The sequence below is a fragment of the Anabrus simplex genome, chromosome 9, assembly GCF_040414725.1.
Source record: "Anabrus simplex isolate iqAnaSimp1 chromosome 9, ASM4041472v1, whole genome shotgun sequence".
NCBI lineage: Eukaryota > Metazoa > Arthropoda > Insecta > Orthoptera > Tettigoniidae > Anabrus > Anabrus simplex.
The window spans coordinates 87,664,459-87,686,033 of record NC_090273.1 but is presented as its reverse complement, the minus strand read 5'-3'; the positions used below and the strand labels follow the sequence as shown (position 1 = coordinate 87,686,033).

General features: G+C 38.5%; 1 protein-coding gene across 10 annotated transcripts in view; it reads left to right on the top strand.

The window, feature by feature from the left end:
- The window catches only part of MRP (Multidrug-Resistance like Protein 1), a 482,909-nt gene that overhangs the window by 102,967 nt on the left and 358,367 nt on the right, over positions 1 to 21,575 (top strand). For all 10 annotated transcript variants that reach the window (XM_067153606.2, XM_067153603.2, XM_067153605.2 and 7 more), the window contains 4 exons: positions 5,678 to 5,806; positions 5,914 to 6,051; positions 8,289 to 8,414; positions 16,830 to 17,023. In XM_067153606.2, the coding sequence (XP_067009707.2) occupies positions 5,678 to 5,806; positions 5,914 to 6,051; positions 8,289 to 8,414; positions 16,830 to 17,023 (587 nt within the window). The remainder of the gene's footprint in view (positions 1 to 5,677; positions 5,807 to 5,913; positions 6,052 to 8,288; positions 8,415 to 16,829; positions 17,024 to 21,575) is intronic.

Below are 21,575 nucleotides of genomic sequence, written 5' to 3'. Positions count from 1 at the left end.
ATAATTAGGATTTTATTCTTATTACATTATAAAAATATGAGACATGTTTCACCATTCATGGAAGGAATCTTCAGTCATTGTATCACCTCAAGATTAAATCAGACACCTAATTTAAAATTAAAATATAATTATTAAGATTTAACATTTACACACTTAAAAATAGGAGCAGTCAAAAAGAAAAGTTGGATAACAATGTTGGTATTATCTTGAATAACAACATATCAGCTGTTATCTGTAATTAATCGTTGTGTCAAAAGTACATAGCACAATGCTTTATAGTAGTAGTCTCTTGATTTTTTAGAATGTGTGGGAAATACATTCCAACAATGTGGAATCAGTTAATTAAGACCTTATTCAGAAATAATGTCATTAAAGTTGTAAAACCATCTGGTTGAAGTCTTTGATTTGAGAGATTAAGATCTGTGATTATTGTCTTGTAATTACATAATTGATGATTTGGCATTTGGCATAGTCCTTGATGAAGAGATCAGATGTTAAAGTATGACAACAATTAAAATAGGCCATCATTAATCTTGTTAAAGAAGTAAAGTTGTTATGGAGAGACGGGACGGAATGTGTGCCAATGGTTAAAGTGACAGATTGAAAATAATGAGGTTAAGAACACTCACGACCATAATGATGTGATAAAGAGGGCTAAATATATGTGAAACAGTGAGAAATTAATAATTTATAGCCATGAATAATTATTCGTCTGGAAAGGATGAGAGAGTTAGTGACAAGAGTTCCGTACGTATGTTTGGGGAACAGGTGAATGTGGGTCGCCCAGCTGGCGGAACTGGCTACCGCTTAGAAGATTTATGACCCTCACGACGGAAAGGAATGTTTAGCCTGGCAGTGGGCCTGTTCATCTGTCAAATGCTCGTATATTCACACAAGTTTTCTTCCTCTCTTTGACACTGAATTAAATATTCACGTGCCAGTTAGATACTACTACCGTCATAGATTCTCTGATTCAATAGAGCAAGTGAGTCTCCCCATTTTATATTTAAATCAGGTCAAAATAGGAGTTTCAGATTCGCACCTCGAAGCCAAACAAACATGGGTTCGATCCCGTGTCACGCTGACGACCTTGGGTCGACACCAGGTGGCTTGATAGGGCCACAGTTTCAAAATGCATTGTAATGTGTGAAGTGTATTATTTTTTTATGTCTTTACAGGTGATGGTTCATTTTCTTCGTGTGTTATATTAATGTCTTTGTGTTACTTATGATGTGTTGTGGTGACTTGCATGAAACAGACGTTGTATTGGTCCGCTTTGTATATAGTAGGATAAGGTAAAGCCGGGAGAAACACGTATATGTGATTAATATAATATGTAATTATCAAGTGACCTTATGTTCGATATGCGGCGATGTGATTTTTGTGGGTAAGAAAGTGTGTACAAATGTGTTTATTCAATGCCTCAAAACCATGATGGCTAGAAATAATAGAGTTTTTGCAATTTGCTTTATGTCGCACTGACACAGATAGGTCTTATGGCGACGGTGGGATAGGAAAGGGCTAGGAGTGGGAAGGAAGCGGCTGGTTCCTTAATTAAGGAACAGCCCCAGCATTTGCCTGTTGTGAAAATGGGAAACCACAGAAAACCATCTTCAGGGCTGCCAACTGTGGGGTTCGAACCCACTATCTCCCGGATGCAATAATAGTGTTTGCTTCGCAGGAAATGCCATCTACGTGTGTATAGAGTAGTGAGTTTGTTAATGCAGTCATATAACAGATACCAGCAGGTATTGATCCTGGGTAAAAGGGGTAAACCTGAAATTTGTGTGAAGTGTTAAGTCATGAGTGCATGTTAACAAGATGATTTGGATGTGCCGAATGACAGTCAAAGATATAGTGGACTGACATAGACATGGAGGCACTATCCATAGAATTGATTTCTGGTATGTGATAATATGGCACTGTTTCATATAATTTTATACTCTTGTGACTCTATCAGTTAATTAAAATTCTATAATGGGAACAAACATTCTTCTCATTTCAGTAGTATAGTATTCCTCGCATGTTAGAGAATACCCTATTTTCAATATATTTAAATTAAGTGCCCATTTTTTAGCGAACAGTCCATTGGCCCGTATGCTCTTGAGCTTACCCGTTGAGGCAGTGAAAGTAGGGAGGAGGAGACTTCGATGCCTGGGATTGACTTGTGAAGTCATCATCCAATATATTGCCATCCAGAGATCTATTTGTGAAACTAAATTACATCAATTATGCCCTGCCGAGCCCAGGACAGGTTCAGTATATACTATTATCTTTTTTTTTTTGCTAGGGGCTTTACGTCGCACCGACACAGATAGGTCTTATGGCGACGATGGGATAGGAAAGGCCTAGGAGTTGGAAGGAAGCGGCCGTGGCCTTAATTAAGGTACAGCCCCAGCATTTGCCTGGTGTGAAAATGGGAAACCACGGAAAACCGTCTTCAGGGCTGCCGATAGTGGGATTCGAACCTACTATCTCCCAGATGCAAGCTCACAGCCGCGCGCCTCTACACGCACGGCCAACTCGCCCGGTCTATTATCTTTTAAAAGCGCCTATAAGATAATGGCTACCGTAAAGTTCTTTACCTGCATCACCTTTTCCATAACTGCCCATTTCTGTGATAGCAACTTGAGTTACATGCTGTGTTAGGAAAACCTGTTCTTGACTGTTCGTTGGGTTTAAATCCTCACTTGTTTTCATATTCTTCACTAGTGCCCCCCCCCCCCCCCCTGCCTCTCTGTGTTTGTTGACTCTGTGCATGGAGTAGCCTACTGAACAGAAGAACCTCAATATTTGTTAGAATCCTCCCTGTTCCCTACCTTGTTGATTAGTGCAATTTCTGCTCCATTTAACATATAATAAACTGTTTTTCCACCATCCATACAGAATTAGGGACAGAGTTCCAGACCTGTCCTTAAAATCTTCAACCTCTGGCCATTTTGTATTTCATAATGTTTATTCATTTTTAATATTCTAAATTTAGTCTCTTTTCTTACAGACAATTTAAGTCAATTGCTATTGGGGACAATTATTTCAAAACTTGAGTTTCTCAGAACCAGTTTATGTCTTTAAGTAGGAATGTTGGTAACATGTCATGCTTTTCAAACTTCTTCGTATAGTTTTTTTTTTTTTTTCTGTCAGAACTAACTTGTCTTTTACATCTGAATTCTGTCTACCAAAAGACTGTTGACCAAAGACTAAAAACGAAACCGATGATAAAAGAAGCGTGAATTCTGTTATTGGACTTGAATCTATCATATAAAGCTGGCCGTATAATGCTTGGCAATTTTCAGTAGGCGGTAAATCTGAAATGAACCTATGAATAGTTCCCTGAATCTTTAAACAGTAAGGACCTAATCCTAGAATGTGGCTGCGTTTAGCAGAGAAGGATGCAAAGGACCTTGTACTGTTATACTGCCTTATATGGTTCATGAAATCATCATGATGTAGCATCATACCTTTAAGCACATTGTTTCCTTGAGGTTGTGGAAAATAAACCAAACCAATGTGGCAACACGAATTAAAATGTCCATTTACCATTTCCACAGCGAAATGTCGTGCTTGACAGTGCATACAGATTTCATTCAAAAACCCTACACTGAATTATTCAATGGAAGTTTCATCGTAAATAGTGTTCCGAGCCAACAGACTTCTTTCCCTAATACAGAAATTATTACCTAGATCCCTAGTTCAAGCTCTGACATCTGCAGTGCTTTCTTGGGCACCCTCTCCTAGGAATAAAACTAATTTCACAAAAGAAAATAAACTGTGAGTGTATTCTTGAACACTACAAATGAACAGAATAATAATTGGCTTTTTACTAGGTAGCTAGCAGGATATTCAGTCAAGGAATAAGTAACCATGAAAAGAAAACTGAGATCATATAGGACAGAAACACAGAATACCTAGTTATCAATAATACGTTCTTCCATCACTGCATTCCAAATTTAACACAATGGCGTTTTGTTACGAAGAAATAATCAAATGTGCGATAATGGCACTGTGGAATAAAATGTGTCACAGTGGCGCTGTGGAATAGAACAGCTAACACTCAACGTGCTCGGCAGTCTTGTTTACCCAATAATGGTAGTTTATTTGGTACGAAGAAAAAAATATGCAAGCTTGTAAGTGTGTTCCTGACCACTAAAAACGACAAACAGAATCAATAATTAGGTTTCAGTTAGGTGCAGACTGAGATACGCAAGTGAAGTTAGTTCTCCGCACTGAAGTAACCACAAACAAAACTACCGTCTGAGAGAATACCCATTTACTTGTACAATGGCGCTGTATGTGCATGTAATGAAATTGCGAACATTGTGCATGGACTGCTCTCTCCAGTGGCAGTTGATGAAGCATGGTATTGACAGATCAGCAGACCACATGCACACATATTGACAGACTCTCACAGCTATCTACTGGTAAATGCAGTTAAATGAAAAGTCCAGAGCATCCTATTTTGCGAATAAATGACTATTTGAGTCAAATAATATCCTGAGATGGATTCCTTTCTGTTTCTCACTTATTGGAACCAACATGGAGCAACAAATTACATTCTGGTGATAACTTGATTTCACAGAGCCATCTATCGGAATAACACAGAAAGATCTACATGGCCAACTTTCACAGAGCCCCCTGTTGGGCTGGCATAGAATGATCAGTGGGAACAACTTTCATAGAGCCATCTACCGGCGAATACAGTTAACTGCAACGACCTAAGCATCGTATTATTTGAATAAATTACTTTTACGCAAATAAGGGACTTAATGGAATAAATAATATTTTTCTTTTAATCCTACACTACATTTCTTATTTGTATTGAATAGGTTGAACTACATTATTTCTTATTTCAATTCAATTGTGATACAGTTCAATATGGAACATCATGAAATTTTTATCTTTACATTATATAACACATAGGCATTAATATTGCGATTTTCTCAGAATATTTTGTAACACGTTCAAATTGTGTATATAGAATATTTGTAATTGATAACATCTCTGGTGATCACTGTTATAAATATATAGAACCTATAATTAGTTTTCTCTTATGTCATATTTGGGAAAGAATGTGTAGAAGATGCTTGTGGAATCACATTGAGGAAACAGGTTAAAATTACTAATAAAGAGTAAATTGGAAGCTTTGTTTTGTTTCTAAAATGTTATAGAATGATTCAGTTTTCAGTGTTAATTTACTTCAATATTCTGTTTATCAAGAGCCTCCCTGTCTCAGACGGCAGCGCGTCGGCCTCTCACCGCTGGATACCGTGGTTCAAATCCCGGTGACATCATGTGAGATTTGTGCTGGACAAAGCGGAGGTGGGACAGGTTTTTCTCCGGGTACTCCGGTTTTCCCTGTCATATTTCATTCCAGCAACACTCTCCATTATCATTTCATCGCATTTATCGCTCATTAATAAAAATCACCTTGGGAGTGGCGACCCCATTGTAATAACAGCCTATATATGTTTCATTCATTACATCCCTGACCTGGTCAGTGACTGGAAAACAGGTTGTAGGTTTTCATTCTGTTAATCATGGTGCAGTATGAATTTTATCTGAACTAAACAAGTTATATATCTGATTTATATACCTGTATTTGTCCAGTATAAATTTTAAGTTGAGAAATATATATCTAGTTCTTAATTTACAGCTAATTTCTTGTTTATTTTATTTACAGATTATTACATGTTTACTCATAGTTCTAAGTGCAGCAGATCTGGGACAGGCCATTCAGCAAAACAATAGTGGAGAAATGGAGAGATATTCAGTTGACTACTATGTACCTGTTATCAAAATGGTGACGTTTGTAAGTTGTGTCTTCCATTTAATCATTGATTTCTCAACTTAACATGTTTTGAAAAGACTGTTACCAAAACTGATGTACTTTCTTTAACCTTATGTTATTGTTCTTAGGGTTTAGCAGCAGTATTATTATGGTATAATCGTAAACGTGGCTTAAGAACCTCAGGATTGCTGTTTATTTTCTGGCTGCTTTTGGTACTCTTTGGTGTTGTACAATATAGAGCAGAGTTAGTAAGAGCGAAGGAAGGGGTAAGTATTTGGAAGTTTCTATCTTTAATTTAAACTTCAGCTGTTGAGTGCAAGTAGAGTAATGATAGTTGTGAAAAGATGGACAATCATGAACACTATAACTAGATTTATGAATGCTCAGGTAAGAAGACTAACAAGAGCAAAATAAATGTATATAGGTAGGGATGCCATATGTCCTCTTTTCCCCAGACTTGTCGTCTTTTTAACAGCACGAAAAGCGACCAGCCAGATTAAAAAAAAAATTGACATGTTCTCTTTTTGAGGGGGTTTTAAAAAATGATTAGAACTTCACGTGGTGTTTAGTTCTCAACTTCACGTGGTGTTTAGTTCTCAACTTCACCGCCACATTTATATAGGCAGCACTTTTTGTTTACAACTATTGTTTGTTTCAGTCTTCTTTTAGCTCAGCGTTGTTTAGAGGTTGTGTATGTGCATAAATTGTTTATAAATTGAGTTCTGAAAGTTTTACTAAGTATTATTTTGCCATAAATATGAAGTTTCCTTTTGTATTCCAAGTCGGAATGCAAACACACAGCAGATATTTTCATTGCTTAATTCACAGTGGACCAAGGACAGAAACACGTTCACAATTGAGACTGTGGAAGGTGTAGTGTGTTTGCAGTATAAGTTCAAACATTTCAGTTTCACCACTGTTTGTTGGAGAACAAAACACTTATATTACATTATATTTTTATATATTACTTATATATTTATATCTATTACTTATATTACATTACATATTGTTTTGAACAGTTTTCTGATATATCAAAACAATGAAAATATGAGTCAGCACGATTGACAGGCAGTGACACCCACATTGCAACATAAGCATCAGACTTTCAACAATTAACCTTCCTTCAGTCACTCTTTCTTATGAAATGATTCAAAGCACTTCAGACAAAGGAAAGGTATGTCAGGACAGAAGTTTTTGTCTTCAGAGAAGTTCAATGGCACAGGAAGAAAATATTAATGACAAAGGTGATAGGGCAGTGGTCTTTGATGAAAGTGAAGCTGATAAAATTAAGGTGCAGTGATTCCATCAGTAGACCGTGTCCTTTTTTTTCAGGTTGGTGGTCCTCTTTTCTTAGGTTGGTGATATGGCATCCCTATATATAGGAAACAGATGGAGAGGAGAGATTTGCTGTATGAGCACACATGGATAGAGTACACATAAGAGACACAAAAGTCTACAATTTTACTCTCTAGCCTTCATCAATTTTTATGAAAGATAAAATATAGCATGACGCCATATGATGTCACAGAATTTTTTTGACATGGAATGTATGACACAAATTTCAAATACGGGAGATTTATTTGCTAATTCAAACTAACACAATATTTATGAAAACCTGGTAAAATGCAAAACAAGTACTTATATTACATTACATATTGTTTTGAACAGTTTTCTGATAAATCAAAACAATGAAAATATGAGTCTCGGCACGATTGACAGGCAGTGACAACCCCATTGCAACATAAGCATCAGACTTTCAACAACAATTAACCTTCAGTCACTCTTTGTTATGAAGTGATTCAAAGCACTTCAGACAAAGGAAAGGTATGTCAGGACAGGTTGTGCAAACAGTTGACACCATCTCAAATTTGAAGACCAGCGTGACGTCATATGGCGGCACGTGGCACCCAACGTGTTAAGTGCAGTTTAATGGAGCAGGGTGTGAATGAGGACGGGAAGTTTAATGTCACTGGTTTTATAGGTACTGCAGAGGTGAGAGTGTTGGTAATTCAGCTAATGTAGAAAGCTGGACAGTATGCACATTGATGTTGAATGACAACTTTGTATGGGGTAAGACTTGTTAGTGTTGCTGCTGGGGAAAGTGGTCCTGGGTGTGTATGTAGACAAGCAGGTCTTGCAATGGTTGTGTTCACAGGGCAAATAGCTGGAAGGGGATGGGGTTTGATGTGGTTCATATCTAGTGAGAACGTTTCTGAAGTTTGGTGGGCACCTGAAAGTGGTTGTGGAACTTTTAGAGGATGATCAGGAGTGTGAGGTGAGGATGAGAGAAGATTGAATATATGTTTGAAAATATGATTGATTTTGTGGATACTGTAATCTTGTCAGTGTTTTCTGGGCTTGTAGCTTCTAGGCCTAGCATTGCATCTACCTTGCATTGTAAAATAAAGCCACTGTACTTTAATTCTGTAGTCGGTTGTCACTCGTCAATAAAGTATAATAATCTGTACGCAAGTTTAACTGTTGTTTTAATTTCTGTTTACAGATTGATGACAAAATGCTCTACCAGTTTGTCAGCTATATGATTTATTATCCACTTGTAGTTATTATGTTCCTCTTGAATTGTAAATCAGATGAAGCTCCAAGATATACAGAACATCCACCTGTTGAAGTGAGTATTATCCTATATTCCAGGCCAGGTTATGCATGTACTGTTGTTTTGTGACAGAAAATGGGAAAGAGTTAAATGTTAGAAAGTGGGGATCCTTTGCACCAACAATGCTGGTGTTAATAGTTTGTGGTAAAACTTCTCTGTGCCCCAGTCAAAATTTCATTGTTTCAATACGTGAATCATATAAATTTAGTTATACCTCACATTATGTCTAAAGAAAATTTATTGAATGACGAATATATTTACAGATGAAGTCCGCTATGGCGAGTACGGCATGTAGTGAGAACTCCATTGTGATGACAGTTTTTGTGTGTCCCTTCAAAATTCCTATCTTAAACTGCATTATCCTTTTGTTATAGCGAGAACCCTATCACTAGAGCCCGGATTTTTACGCATTAATAGGTTAGAATGCAAAGTTTTTGAAGCGAGCAGAAAGTATAGTCTACCTTCACAATGATTATACTCCTATGATTTATGTTACTCTGGCTACATTATGAAAGAGCGGGTGGCCGACACATCCTATTAACCAAATTTAGTTTGAAATGTAACCTGTTACGGCATGAAAATCCAGGCTTTACCTATCATTGATCTATCAGTTATTACATGTGATTAAGCATGCGTTAGTTTTTCCATTATTGATATTTATGCACTCCAGCGATTACCTCGAATGTGATTGATCATCTTCGGTATAGTTTTCTCTCTGTGTGCACTAGCGAAGTCTCACATAAACATTCCAACTCAAAGGCGATATCTGAGTCAGTGAGCAATTTACTCATCAGCTGGTGTTCTGTGAACACAATTCGAAATGAAAAGGAACATGTTTCCATAATAAATGCATAAATAATGTGGCCAATAGCGGTAGTTAACTTGTTACAAATAAAGGCTGAAGTAAATGATTGCTTAATTTTAATGCTGTGTACTTAAATTGAGTAAGAATGTGATGCACCTCAAAATACAGCACAAAAAGGATGACTGATTTATGAGGTTAGTTTTTCAGTAAAAAGCTTGTTAGGATGTTTCTGAAGGAGACAAGGAAAGAAAATGCATTAAGCAAGGAACTGTATTATTGAAGACATGATTAACAATTATCCTATCGTAGGTTATGATTTTCACTTCCGTGTTGACGTATAACTAATATAATAGAGTTTGAGAGATGTTCCACCATTCAACACAACCCTCAAACTCTATTATATTAACCGTTATCCAACGGGGATATGTAAACACTTCATGTGGTTTTTTTTCCCGACATACATGCATTTTACATCGTGTATGTACTGGTACATTGAATAATATAGGCCATCTAGGCTAAAGTTTCTGAAGATGGGATGAGAGTATTAAAAGGCGTGAAGAATAAGAATAAGAAGAGACAACATGTATGAAAATCTTTTCCACTGGGACTTGTTAAATAACAACTGTGTGTAAAACACCAGACGAGAAATATTAAAAAATTGGCACTGGGGCCCATAAAAATATCAGCGCATTATTGCAGATCACACTCTTTCTAAAACAAATGTTGGCTGAAGTCTTGTATTTTGGACTAGAGGGTTATTAAATATTGTTTTCTGGTCACACTCTTTGAACATTAATTATTTGGAGATTAAACTTGGCCACGGGCGAGAAAATGACTTCCGTCGTCATTTTGAATGCGACAAGAGTTTGATCGACTCAAGTCGAAACTCGAAGGTGCGAGTATGGTAGGTGTGCTAGGTACCAACTGATGAGCCCACCCTAGCACACGAGGGCGAAACGCTGGCAACCAAGAATGAGCTAGCTGGAAAATTTATAATGTCCAATAACGGACCATTTATATTGGTATTATAAATTTGCTCATTCAGGACAAATATTTCAGATTCCCTATGGGAATCAACATCTATATCATCTGATGGCCAAGCAGGCATCAATTTTTAGTGATGAGACAAAGTGTCTTAGTGCATTGGCACTGCCGGTGGCTCCAGTTAGCCTACGCAGTGGCCTCCATGGTATGCACTAGCCAGCGTATTGGTAGGTGTGCTAGGTACCAACTGATGAGCCCACCCTAGCACACGAGGGCGAAACGCTGGCAACCAAGAATGAGCTAGCTGGAAAATTTATAATGTCCAATAACGGACCATTTATATTGGTATTTCAACGTATGTGCCACAATTGAAAGATGCGGTAGCCTGTCCACTTCCTGGATTTTAATTTTTTCCTGATTAGTAAGCAATTTCATCACTTTTTCATTATCTGTAACTGGGCTACCACAAGACAAATATGCACCACGCTAGTCAACTTCACACGATTATGTTCCTAATCCATAGGTAGACTATCTCGTGACAGATATTTGCTACCCTTCACTGTATCACTCAAAGCAGTGTTTCTAATTTTTAAATGAAATGTGAAATACAAGCACAAACAGGCTTACTGGGTTATTCAGTAACATCAGTGAAAACCGGAGAGTAAAATTGAGGCTATTGGCTTGCTTCTCGAAGGTGTAATTTACCCTATAAAGTTCAGGAATTCAAGGCTATTTCCTGTGCTTGCACAACTTTCACCGACCTGCCTCTTGTGGTGAGGGCTATAGGAAAAATGTGATTGTACTAAGCGGTAACTGTGAAAATTTGTGATGCTATAAATGAGGTATTTTTATGTAGATTTAATACATCGTGAATTGGGACTTTGATTTTACAACGTGCTAACTAAGAAATGTCTTAATGAGGAACGCAGTATTGACGTTTCACTGTATTTTCTTGCCTCTGGTTAAATTTTGGAAAGAGTATTCCTATATAAATTTCTAGTGAAAAGGTTATCATTACTCTACTGGTGTTTAATATATGTTTTCATTCATGAAGGTTAATTTAGTTTAGGTGATGCTGTTTGAATAAGAAAACTGTAACATTTGCTACAGAAGCCCCTGAAGTGATACTACTCTAATTTTTTAGAAATAAATTGGAACATGAGCATTCACGTTGTCGAAATTAGAAAAATACGGTTACTAATGAGGAAGCCATAGTATGGAAATGTGTGAAAAAGCAAGTTTTGAACAAACTGATTTCCCGTTCCATGTCGATTTTAATGTGTGTCGGATTTCCTGTGATTTTTACGAAAAATTGAATATAACGACAACTGCAATAGCAAGTAAACTTTTTGCCGTTATGAATTCTCGCTATTACAGACTTCTACTGGACTTTTATTACTGGATATCTTACATCAACAACATTTTCCTTACCCCTTGCATCAAGAGCTACCTCCATTGGCTAAAATTAATAAAATATAGCATCACTCCTAGAATTTAGCTCAGATGTCATTACCAACTGCTGCATAATAAACAGTCGTAAGCAAGGAATCAGTCTGGTGAACGCCATGTTAAAAATCTGTCTATGGATGACATACCTGTCAAAGAGCACATGGGCGATTTTCAGTTCGGGCATACAGGTTAAAATATTGATAAAAAGAACCCCTTTTCCCTTTGCTGCAAAAACTAAACTATTATAAATATCATAAATATATCTCTTGGTCATGGTCATCCATCAATGGCTGCTAATTTCAGATGACCACCAGCCATAAGACATAACCTGCACGGTCAGTGGGTAACAATTGTCTGGCCGACCATCCATACCTTACATCACAGCTTTGCATGGTTGCTAGGATTACACTTCCATCACGCCAACTTCTGTAACACAAATTTTCGGAGAACCCTCAGTCATATTGAATATTTATGTCGAAAATACATACTTCTTTCCCTTCTACTATGGGTACCACCTTAACTGGCCTTGGGTGGAATGGTTGTAGGATTAACTGACACGTGAATGTCGCTTCCAGTTTCCTACGGTGACTAGGCCCTGCATTTGCTCCTGCCCTGCTCACTGATAAAAGTGTAAGTTGTTTCATGTTGCTTGTTGCTTACGGTAGCAGATGCCTTTATATTTTTAAATTTTTTGAAAATTTGTAACTAATTTATTGAGTTCAGTTGTCGTTCTGCAATGCGATTTTATTTGATGGAAATAAATATCACCCGAAAACACATTCACTTCCTTATATAAATTACTTTGTCACTGTAAGTCACAACGCACAATTATACTCACTAGCAAGTGATACTACAACACTTAATAGCTGAATCTCTGAAGTCGATTCTGACAAGTACAGATATCAACAACACTGACTCGCGCAGTATAACATACTCCCTCTTGAACTCACTGCTCCACCTCGGAGCTCAACAGTCACTCGCAGTCCATCATTTGCCTTCGAGTCATCACACTCAGAGTCCAACAACTGACTGTCTCACTGACTGACAGCTCGATATATATACTGTTCGATCAACCATCTAGAATTATAGATTTTTGGAAGGGTTCTAACAACACTCTAATGGAACTCATTTGAAACATCGATCGACCAGCTAGTCGAATGGACTACTCAAACTTTCGTTTACTGTTTACCAATACACATGGAAATCTACAACATTCCTAATGTCTCTACATGTATCTGGATAATAAACTTTACAGTAAGTTTCCAGAAACCTTCATATATACCAAATTATAGTAGAATGAATCTAATATAAGAACATTATAGAGTTTTCTACCGCCTTCGACTATATAGATTTTGAGGTTAAACTTACACTCAATACGTATTTGAGGTTATACATATTTACAGGGAAACCATGTACAGTATTAGTCATGTTTAACATTTAATAAAAGATAATTTAGCATTTAATAAAATATAATTAAAATATATTAAACATAATAATTGAAGGTTTTACACCAGTTACGATGTCGTACCTACGACACAGTAAGTAGACGTACTATTTTAGGGATTGTAAAATAAGCCGTGGGGAAATTTAATAGAGTGTTTTAACAATCCAGTAGAAACTTAGTGCATTGAAATATTTAGATAATTATGAATCTGTGCAGTTAATTGGCAAATTATTAGGAGTCGATATTATTGTAGATTACTGCATTTAAACAAACTTTATAAGCCTAATGTGTTAAGACATATTATTTAAAACAGGGCTGTCCAAGCAGTGTTCCTGGTGCACCAGACAGTGCAGTGATGCACAAGAGTTGCATGGGTCAGTCTAACTCTGTCTCTCCCTTGCTTACCTGACATTTATCCTGCACTTGCCGTACCATAGGTTGAAACGTATGTGCTTGATGTTAGCATTTCAACTATGGTGAACATTTATCCTGCACTTGCCGTACCATAGGTTGAAACGTATGTGCTTGATGTTAGCATTTCAACTATGGTGAGTCTTGAGAAGCAGAGAATCATTGGTCTTCAAACAGGAGTGAGAAATGTCTTATTTCTGCATTCCACATAGCAGAGATGCTAAATATCTTTTATATGGCTTTGCCATTTAAAATTTAAAGAAACATTTCCTGGAATGCCATTATAATAAAAAACACAAAGAAGTCATTTAACATTTAAAAGAAGAATTTTCCAAACTGTTTATTGACTTTGCAAGTTTTAAGCCCATTAATGATTTATTTGTTGAACATTTTTGACGATTCTTCATGTATCTTGTAGTTGCAGTACTATGCTGAAAAATGTAGGTTCAACAGCTCTCCTTCTTTGTGAGAGTTACGCAGAAAATTCCCTCCATAAGGAGTTAGCGAAAGTGCTGTTCATGTTCAGTTCTACTTACATCTGTGAAAATCTTCTTTTGGATTTAAGATTAGTACAGCCCAGGTTGTGAGCATCTCATGGACGACAGCCTCTGCCACTGTGCGTGATTGACAATTTCATGGACAGTTCTTTCCGCTTTGGGAACAGTTGTAAATAGAAAAGTTCGGCACTAAATTAGTGTACACAGCACCGTAGTATATATATCTAATAAACACAAAATGTAAGTACAGTTTGCGCCAAAATATACAGTACTGGAAATTGTTAGTCTTATTGTCATTACCTTACTTATCGAGACGATAGTGTAAATGTTCAAAATGTGCTCCATTGTGCTGTAGACAGTGTTCATAACGATCACACAGATTTTCCTACATATTCAGGAACATAGGTTATTGCAGAGTCCCGAAGAACGAGGTTATTGCAGAGTCCCGAAGAACGAGACGATCTTCTGACGTAATGCAGGCACAGTTTTGGGTGGATCTGGACAATTGAAAATTTGCTCCTTTAACATTCCCCACACGTAGGCATCAGGTGGTGTGAGATTGGGGGAATGTGATGGGTAGGGGAACTCAGCTCCGTGGGAAATTACTTGTCCTGGAAAGGTTTCTTGCAGCATAGCCATAGTCTGTCGAGCACTGTGGCAGGTCGCCCGTCTTGTTGGAACCACTGTATTCATCTGCATGTTCCTGGCACGACAAAACCTTCTTATATCCTGAATAAATGGCCTGATCACCATGTTCCTATAGCGTTCCTGGTTAACAGTAAGAGGTGCACCATCATCATTCTGTATGAAATAAGGACCTAGCACACTGTTTCCTGACACTATACACCAAATCGTCACACGCACACTATGTAGCGGTTTCTGGACTATAGTGTCTGGCCTCTCGAAACCAAGAAAGCGAGTTGTTCTGCTATTGATAAAACCGTCCAAGTGAATGTGACTTTAGTCGGAGAACCACACGTTGAACAAGAAATCTGGATCCTCGTACACCATGTCCAAAAATCGTGCATAATATTCCACCCTGACATGCCTATCATGCCGAGTCAATCGTTGCCCAACCTGTATTCGGTACGGAAATCCACCTATGTCTTTAAAGAATCGTCGAAGTGACGTAGGGCTGATATTTAATTTTAGGCCTGTTCGCCGAAGATTTTGCTTTGGAGACTGCAACACCTGATTGAGGACATGTCCATGATTTTCATTTGTGGACACAGTTACTGGCCTACCAGACCTTCCCTTGCGTTGACACAATACACTACCCGTACGACAAAATTTTTTTTACAATAGATAGCATAATTGTGTTGCTAGGTGCTGGCTTATTGAAGTGTTCACGATATTGTTCCACCACTAACTTTAAACTCGGCTCACCTCGATAACTGTTTCCATACGAGCGAAAATGATACTCGACTATAAACACTTTTTCCTCCGTCGTGAGACCCATTGTCACTTCCAATCACAGAGCACAATGTTCTTTACACACCTAACAATTCATCATGGCGATGTAACAACACGTAGACGCTCAGGCAAAAATGCAACTGCTCAAAAATGAGTACTGTATATTTGGCACATGCCATACTCGCTGCAAAAACACTATTATTACAAACATCAGTTGTTTCCCAAATGTGGTACATATGTATGCATGTTCAGTCCGTTAGCGATGCCGCTGGTGGGATCCTCAACAGCTCTGCCTTCAGCTGTCATAGATGGCCTAGGCATCACTGAAGAGGTGTTCTGGGGAAATGAGGAGTGAGGTAATTTCCCGTTGCTTTCCTCACTGAGTCAGAGTTGCTATTACATATCAGTCTGCCAAACCCAAGTGCATACACCAACTGACCCTATGAGCAACATTTTCACTCCATTCATAGCAGGGACTGACTGCATAAGATTTGGCTTTACTAGCATTGCTCATACCTCAGTCACTTTCATATTGTCAAAGCCAAGGATAAGACAGACAGATCAATGAAAGTAACAAAATTGCTCTAGCCTATACCAGAAGACATAGTGCACTGTAAACACTAGATCCTGCCAGCAAAGGCCCGGTACATGTGTACTTTGAGTAATTAAATGCTCTGGTATTTAGTACAGAACAAAAAGTAGTGAAGGAAAGTAATGCATAATTATGAGACTTCTGAAATATGTATTTGACTGCAGTTCTGCAAATTTGTTCTCACTATGGTTCTACCTGTGGTGTCAGGTGACAGCAGGTGACTTTGTAGGAGCTCAAAGCTTTGTCACACTGGAGTTGCGCGCCTAGTGTGCGAAGTCTGGACAGGCCTGGTTTAAAACTTGGTGTATTACCATAAATTGCTAGATAGGCCCTTTATTTTAATATTGTTTAAGTGGCCGTTTTGTTGTCTGACCAACGATCCTGTCCCTTGCAGGCTAGTTAAGAGGGCGTCTACTATGTTTGGGCAAAGGAAAATTATATTGGTTACATATGTATTATTAGAACTTTTGCTAAAATTTAAAAAAAATAAACAGGAATGTGAACTTTGAATATTTTGACAGTTGGCTTTAAAGAATAATTGAAATTCTCTGTCATGCCTTGTAATTTAAGTATCACTACGAAAATAAAAGAGCTCTGCCTGCCATGAATTACCAATATATTATTTTCATTAATGATAATAATATATTTATTGCAGCGAAATAGCCGTACAGAAACAGAGAAAAATAATACATTTATATACATTGTACTCGCGCGCTTGCGCCTTGGATTGCATATTCTTTAATTGTTTTTGTTCTTTTGATGCAGAGTTCTACGTGGTAAAGTTCACACATGTATCCACATAGTTGCACTTACATGTCTCTGTTTTTCTTTTCAGAACCCATGCCCTGAGCAAGGTGCATCCTTCTTGTCTAGGATTCTCTTTGCATGGTTTGATAGCATGGCTTTGAAGGGCTTCCGAATGCCCCTGGAAACTAAACACCTTTGGAGTATGAATCCAGAAGATACAGCACAGGAAGTCGTGCCAGTATTTGATAAATACTGGAAGAAAACTTTACTGAAGAATTCAAAGTATGTATGAAACAAGGATGAGGTGGAAAAAGAGACTGTGGGTGTGTGCATGCATGTGTGTAGGCGTGTGTGTGTGTTGTGGCAGGAAATGTGATGATTTATTTGTGAACATGTTATATTTTAGATTCCTGTCTTTTGACTGAAGTATTTTTGATATACGGTAGAACCTCTATAATTTGAAATCAGTTAATTCAAAATCCCACCTAATTCAAAGAAGCTCTCGTTCCCAGAAACATGAGATATGGTTTTGCACATTATTATTATTACAAACTTCCCCCACTTTACAAAAGAAAATATTTATAAAATCCTCCTATCAATACAAGTCAAGTCATCTGTTAGATGAAGCAAAACCGGGCAAGTTGGCCGTGCGCGTAGAGGCGCGCGGCTGTGAGCTTGCATCCGGGAGATAGTAGGTTCGAATCCCACTATCGGCAGCCCTGAAGATGGTTTTCCGTGGTTTCCCATTTTCACACCAGGCAAATCAATTCCCTTAATTATCTCGATTTAACTGTTACTCGCAATCAGAATAAAACCATTTCTTTTAATATTTACAGGAAGCCCACTCACACAAAAAACACAATCCACCAAACTTCTATAATCGCACTGCTAAAGATGACGGCACGTGAGATGGTAAAGTTGCTCTTGCTACACCCTGTTCGAATTGCAACGTAAATTGCAGAAAGTGCTGATCCACGTGAACTAAGTTATGTATTTAAGTGCCTTCTTCTTTAAAAAGTAAACACCCTGTCTGGGAAGGAAGGAAGAAGCGAGGAAGATATTGGCCTCTGAAGATTGCATGAAATAATTTCAAGCTCGCCTAGAATCAGCAGTCGGTGCCGCCTACCCACTGATCATGCTCCAATAGCTTGGGGTGCGAGTTGCAGGCGTTCAAGAAACAGGCCAGCAAAGACATCTCTAAGCTTAAAGGGAGTTGAAGGCTCTGAAAGATCAGCTTCTGATATAAGACGATATATTGAATGAGGCTGAACAGTACAGTCGCTGGAACTGCCTTTTGTTGCATGGTGTCCTGGAACAACTGTCTGAGGACGTTTACAACAGAATGCTAGAGACACTGAAAAATAAACTTTCAGTAGAACTTTCACTTCTTGATGTGGATCACTGCCACAGGCTGGACCGCTGAAATTAATGTCTGCGGAAGTGATCTCGCATGGAAATCGACCGATCATTAAGTTCCTTCGGTACCATGATAGTGATCGAGTGTGGCATGCGAAGCGAGCTTTGAAAGGTAGTGAGCTCATGCTAACAGAGTCCCTCACAAGTGTGAGAAAACATTATCCTAAATCTGGCAATGGATTTACAGGAATTGTAGAAATGCTGAACTCAAGATGGATGCATTTGTGTTTTAAGAGAAAATGGAAGTAAAATTCAAATATGCATGATGTCACAGTTAGGAAACATTGCAGGGAGGTGTGTGTGTGTGTTTTTTACTTAATTTTATTTCCTACTGCTCAGTTTCATATGTTTATTGACCTGCATTCTTCTCCACAGCCCTCACCCACCCATTCTCTTTTGTCCCTACCAATGTAAACGAGACTTGAGTTGCAAGAGCAGCTCGGTAGCCATCCACAGTGTAACACTGTTGCTATCTAAATGCCCAGTCATTTGAGTGACTAGCTATCCGAACTCCCAACAAGCTGAGAGCAATTAAGAAAAAACTACCGTGTGGTGGTCCTCTTTCTGGACTTCACGGAGAGAGGCCATAATATTGTGTAGGCTGAGGATAGGTCACGGACGATCTACGCACTCTGATCTACTATATATAATGGCGTGTAGCCTCCGGAGAGGCCTGGTGCAGGTCTTGCGATTTGACTCCCGTAGGCAATCTGCGCGTCGTGACGAGGATGAAATGATGATGAAGACGGCACACACACCCAGTCCCCGTGCCAGGGGAATTAACCGATTATGGTTAAAATTCCCGACCTTGCCGGGGATCGAACCCGGGACCCCTGTGACCAAAGGCCAGCATGCTAACCCTTTAGCCATGGAGCCGGACCTCTGATCTACTAAAGAGGGAAGACCCCCCTCCTTCCCCAGTGTGTTCTTGTGGTACCGACTTCATTGTGGCCCACATTCTTACGGAGTGTGTCGATCTCTCTGGCCTAAGATGGAGTCTCGGCCTGCAGAAGACACTAACACATACTAGCCAATGATGTGATTACCGCTGATCTCTTCATCCGCTTTATGTGAGACAGTGGATTAATCAAGGGTATGTAAATTTCAAGTGTTCTGTTACTCAGGGAACTTAGTTCCCTTATGATTCGTTAGTGACCTTTTCGGCTGTATACAATAATTTTTGTTTTATTTTGTAATTCATTTCAAAATTCTTTTGTTTAAAAAATAGTTGTTTTGTTGTACATTTCTTTTCCACTTCATTTGTTCAGAGAGGATGATTACCTGGTTGTACTTCCTCTTAAAACAAAAATCTCCCCCATCACCACGTCTACCAGCAGAATGTACGGTTTATGGGCAGGTGCCTGAGTCTTGACTCCCAGTCCTCAGGTCTCCTATCATGGTGCTAGCTGCGCAATTAGTGACACTGCAGAATTCTGGGTGATGGTGTAATTTTTTTCAAACCATCACCTTGAACGCTCTACGGTACCTGTGGGTCATCACAGATGGCCTACCTGGCGTGGTTTTGTTATGGTTGTGTCTTCCTTTTTCTACTTCTCTGTCACATCTCCAACAGCCAACTTGGAGAACTTCAGAAAGGCAGTAATAGTGCTGATTGATGTGGCAACCAATGACAATTCCACGTTTGAAGTCACTAAGCTTCCTTGCTCCCCCCATTCTGCAGGTATCGCGAAGCACAAAGCAATATCGAGCCCTCAGCCGCCTTTTATAGCAGCAGCAGTCTTGGTGGCATCTAATTTACGGGTATAGAGATGTGTCTGTTAGTGAATATGCATCCGGGAACACTTCACCTGCAATAATCATCAACATTACCCCTTTTCCAGCTGTCACCAGATGGGGGGAAAATATGGTTTTTCTCCACTTCATCCTGTCTCTCCACCATTTCTCATACAACAGTGTGTTCCTGTCCAAGTTCAGTTGTCCTATGCTGTTCTTCACAGAATCCATCCATTGTAATCTTGGTCTCTCTTGTCCTCTCTTCCCTGTAATCTGTCTTTCCAGTGCTTGTCTGGCAGTCTTCTTTCATCCGCTTGACATAGTGTATATGGATCCAGGATCACTGTACCTGCAATACCACTAACAAATTATCTCGAACAAGCTGCTATGATTATGCAACCAATATCATTTATAAATATCCAGACTTTATCCAGCCTGTTATGTCTGGCTCCATGGCTGACTGGTCATCACCTCCACCTTCTGGCCCCTGGTTAGATATTGGCCTCGGTGTGCTTTTCGTCCCACTAACTACTTTTATGGTTTTTGGAGACGCGGAAATGCTGGAAATATGTCCCGCAGGAGTTCTTTTACTTGCGAGTAAATCTACCGACACGGAGCTGACATATATGAGCACCTTCAAATACCACCGATCTGAGCCAGTATCGAACCTGCCAATTTGGAGTCAGAACGCCAGTGCTTCAACCATCTGAGCCACTCAGCCTGGCAAAAAAAAAAATGGCTAAGAAGATTCGTCATGTTGACCACACATCACATCGTAATCTGCAGTCCTTCAGGCCAAGCAGTGATCACTTGGTAGACCAAGGATAGTAGTAATTTCAATTTACTTTGGTCATAGACCACTCCAGGAGCCATTCTGTATTCTAGAGTGTACTATACAAGTTCTGTTTCATTTGACATGGGTCCCTTCTTCTGGTGTTGTTTTGATAACCTGGTTAGTGATGGTCCTTGCTTCGGTATGTCATAGATCATTCTTACTGGATAAAGTTACTACCTCTCATTTCCTTTTCTAGGTCTTGTAATGTACGGTACCACAACATCTTACCCCAAAGTGTGTTTTCCTGACATTGCACTTACCCTAGTGTTCCTTGTCATATTGTTGTCTGTCTATATGTTACATTTAAATCTGTTTTCATAAATGCTGTTACTATATCATGTAGTTGAATGAACTTGTGAGCTTTGTTCTCTTTTTCCAAATCCTATATTATGTTGGTCTAATGTATATCATCCTATTTAAGCCATTTTTATTTTGTTTATTTTTGCTCTCCAAGGAAGTTTTGGGTCAATTTTGGGTGAGTATTTGTAACAATCATATATTGATAATGTCATAATGTTGATAAAGATTTGCTAAAGGTAAAATTATTTATCATTAAAATGTGATGTATTCTTTTTTTAACTTTTCATCTTTTTTTTGAAAAGTTATTTTACGCCCACATTGGAGCACTTTAATCAATCCGTATACATTTAAGTCTTAAGATAATTAACTACAAATTTGACTTATGATTCTTCTTCTGCTCCCAGAACCTCTTTCATCAATTAATTTTCTTTTTGAAAGATTTTCAAAGATATGTACTTTCAAAGAATCCTGATGGCCCATACAACCATTGAAGAGCTTGCGATAAAGGTGATTAAATTTTAGTTTCAATAGTTAATTTTAGACTTGTTG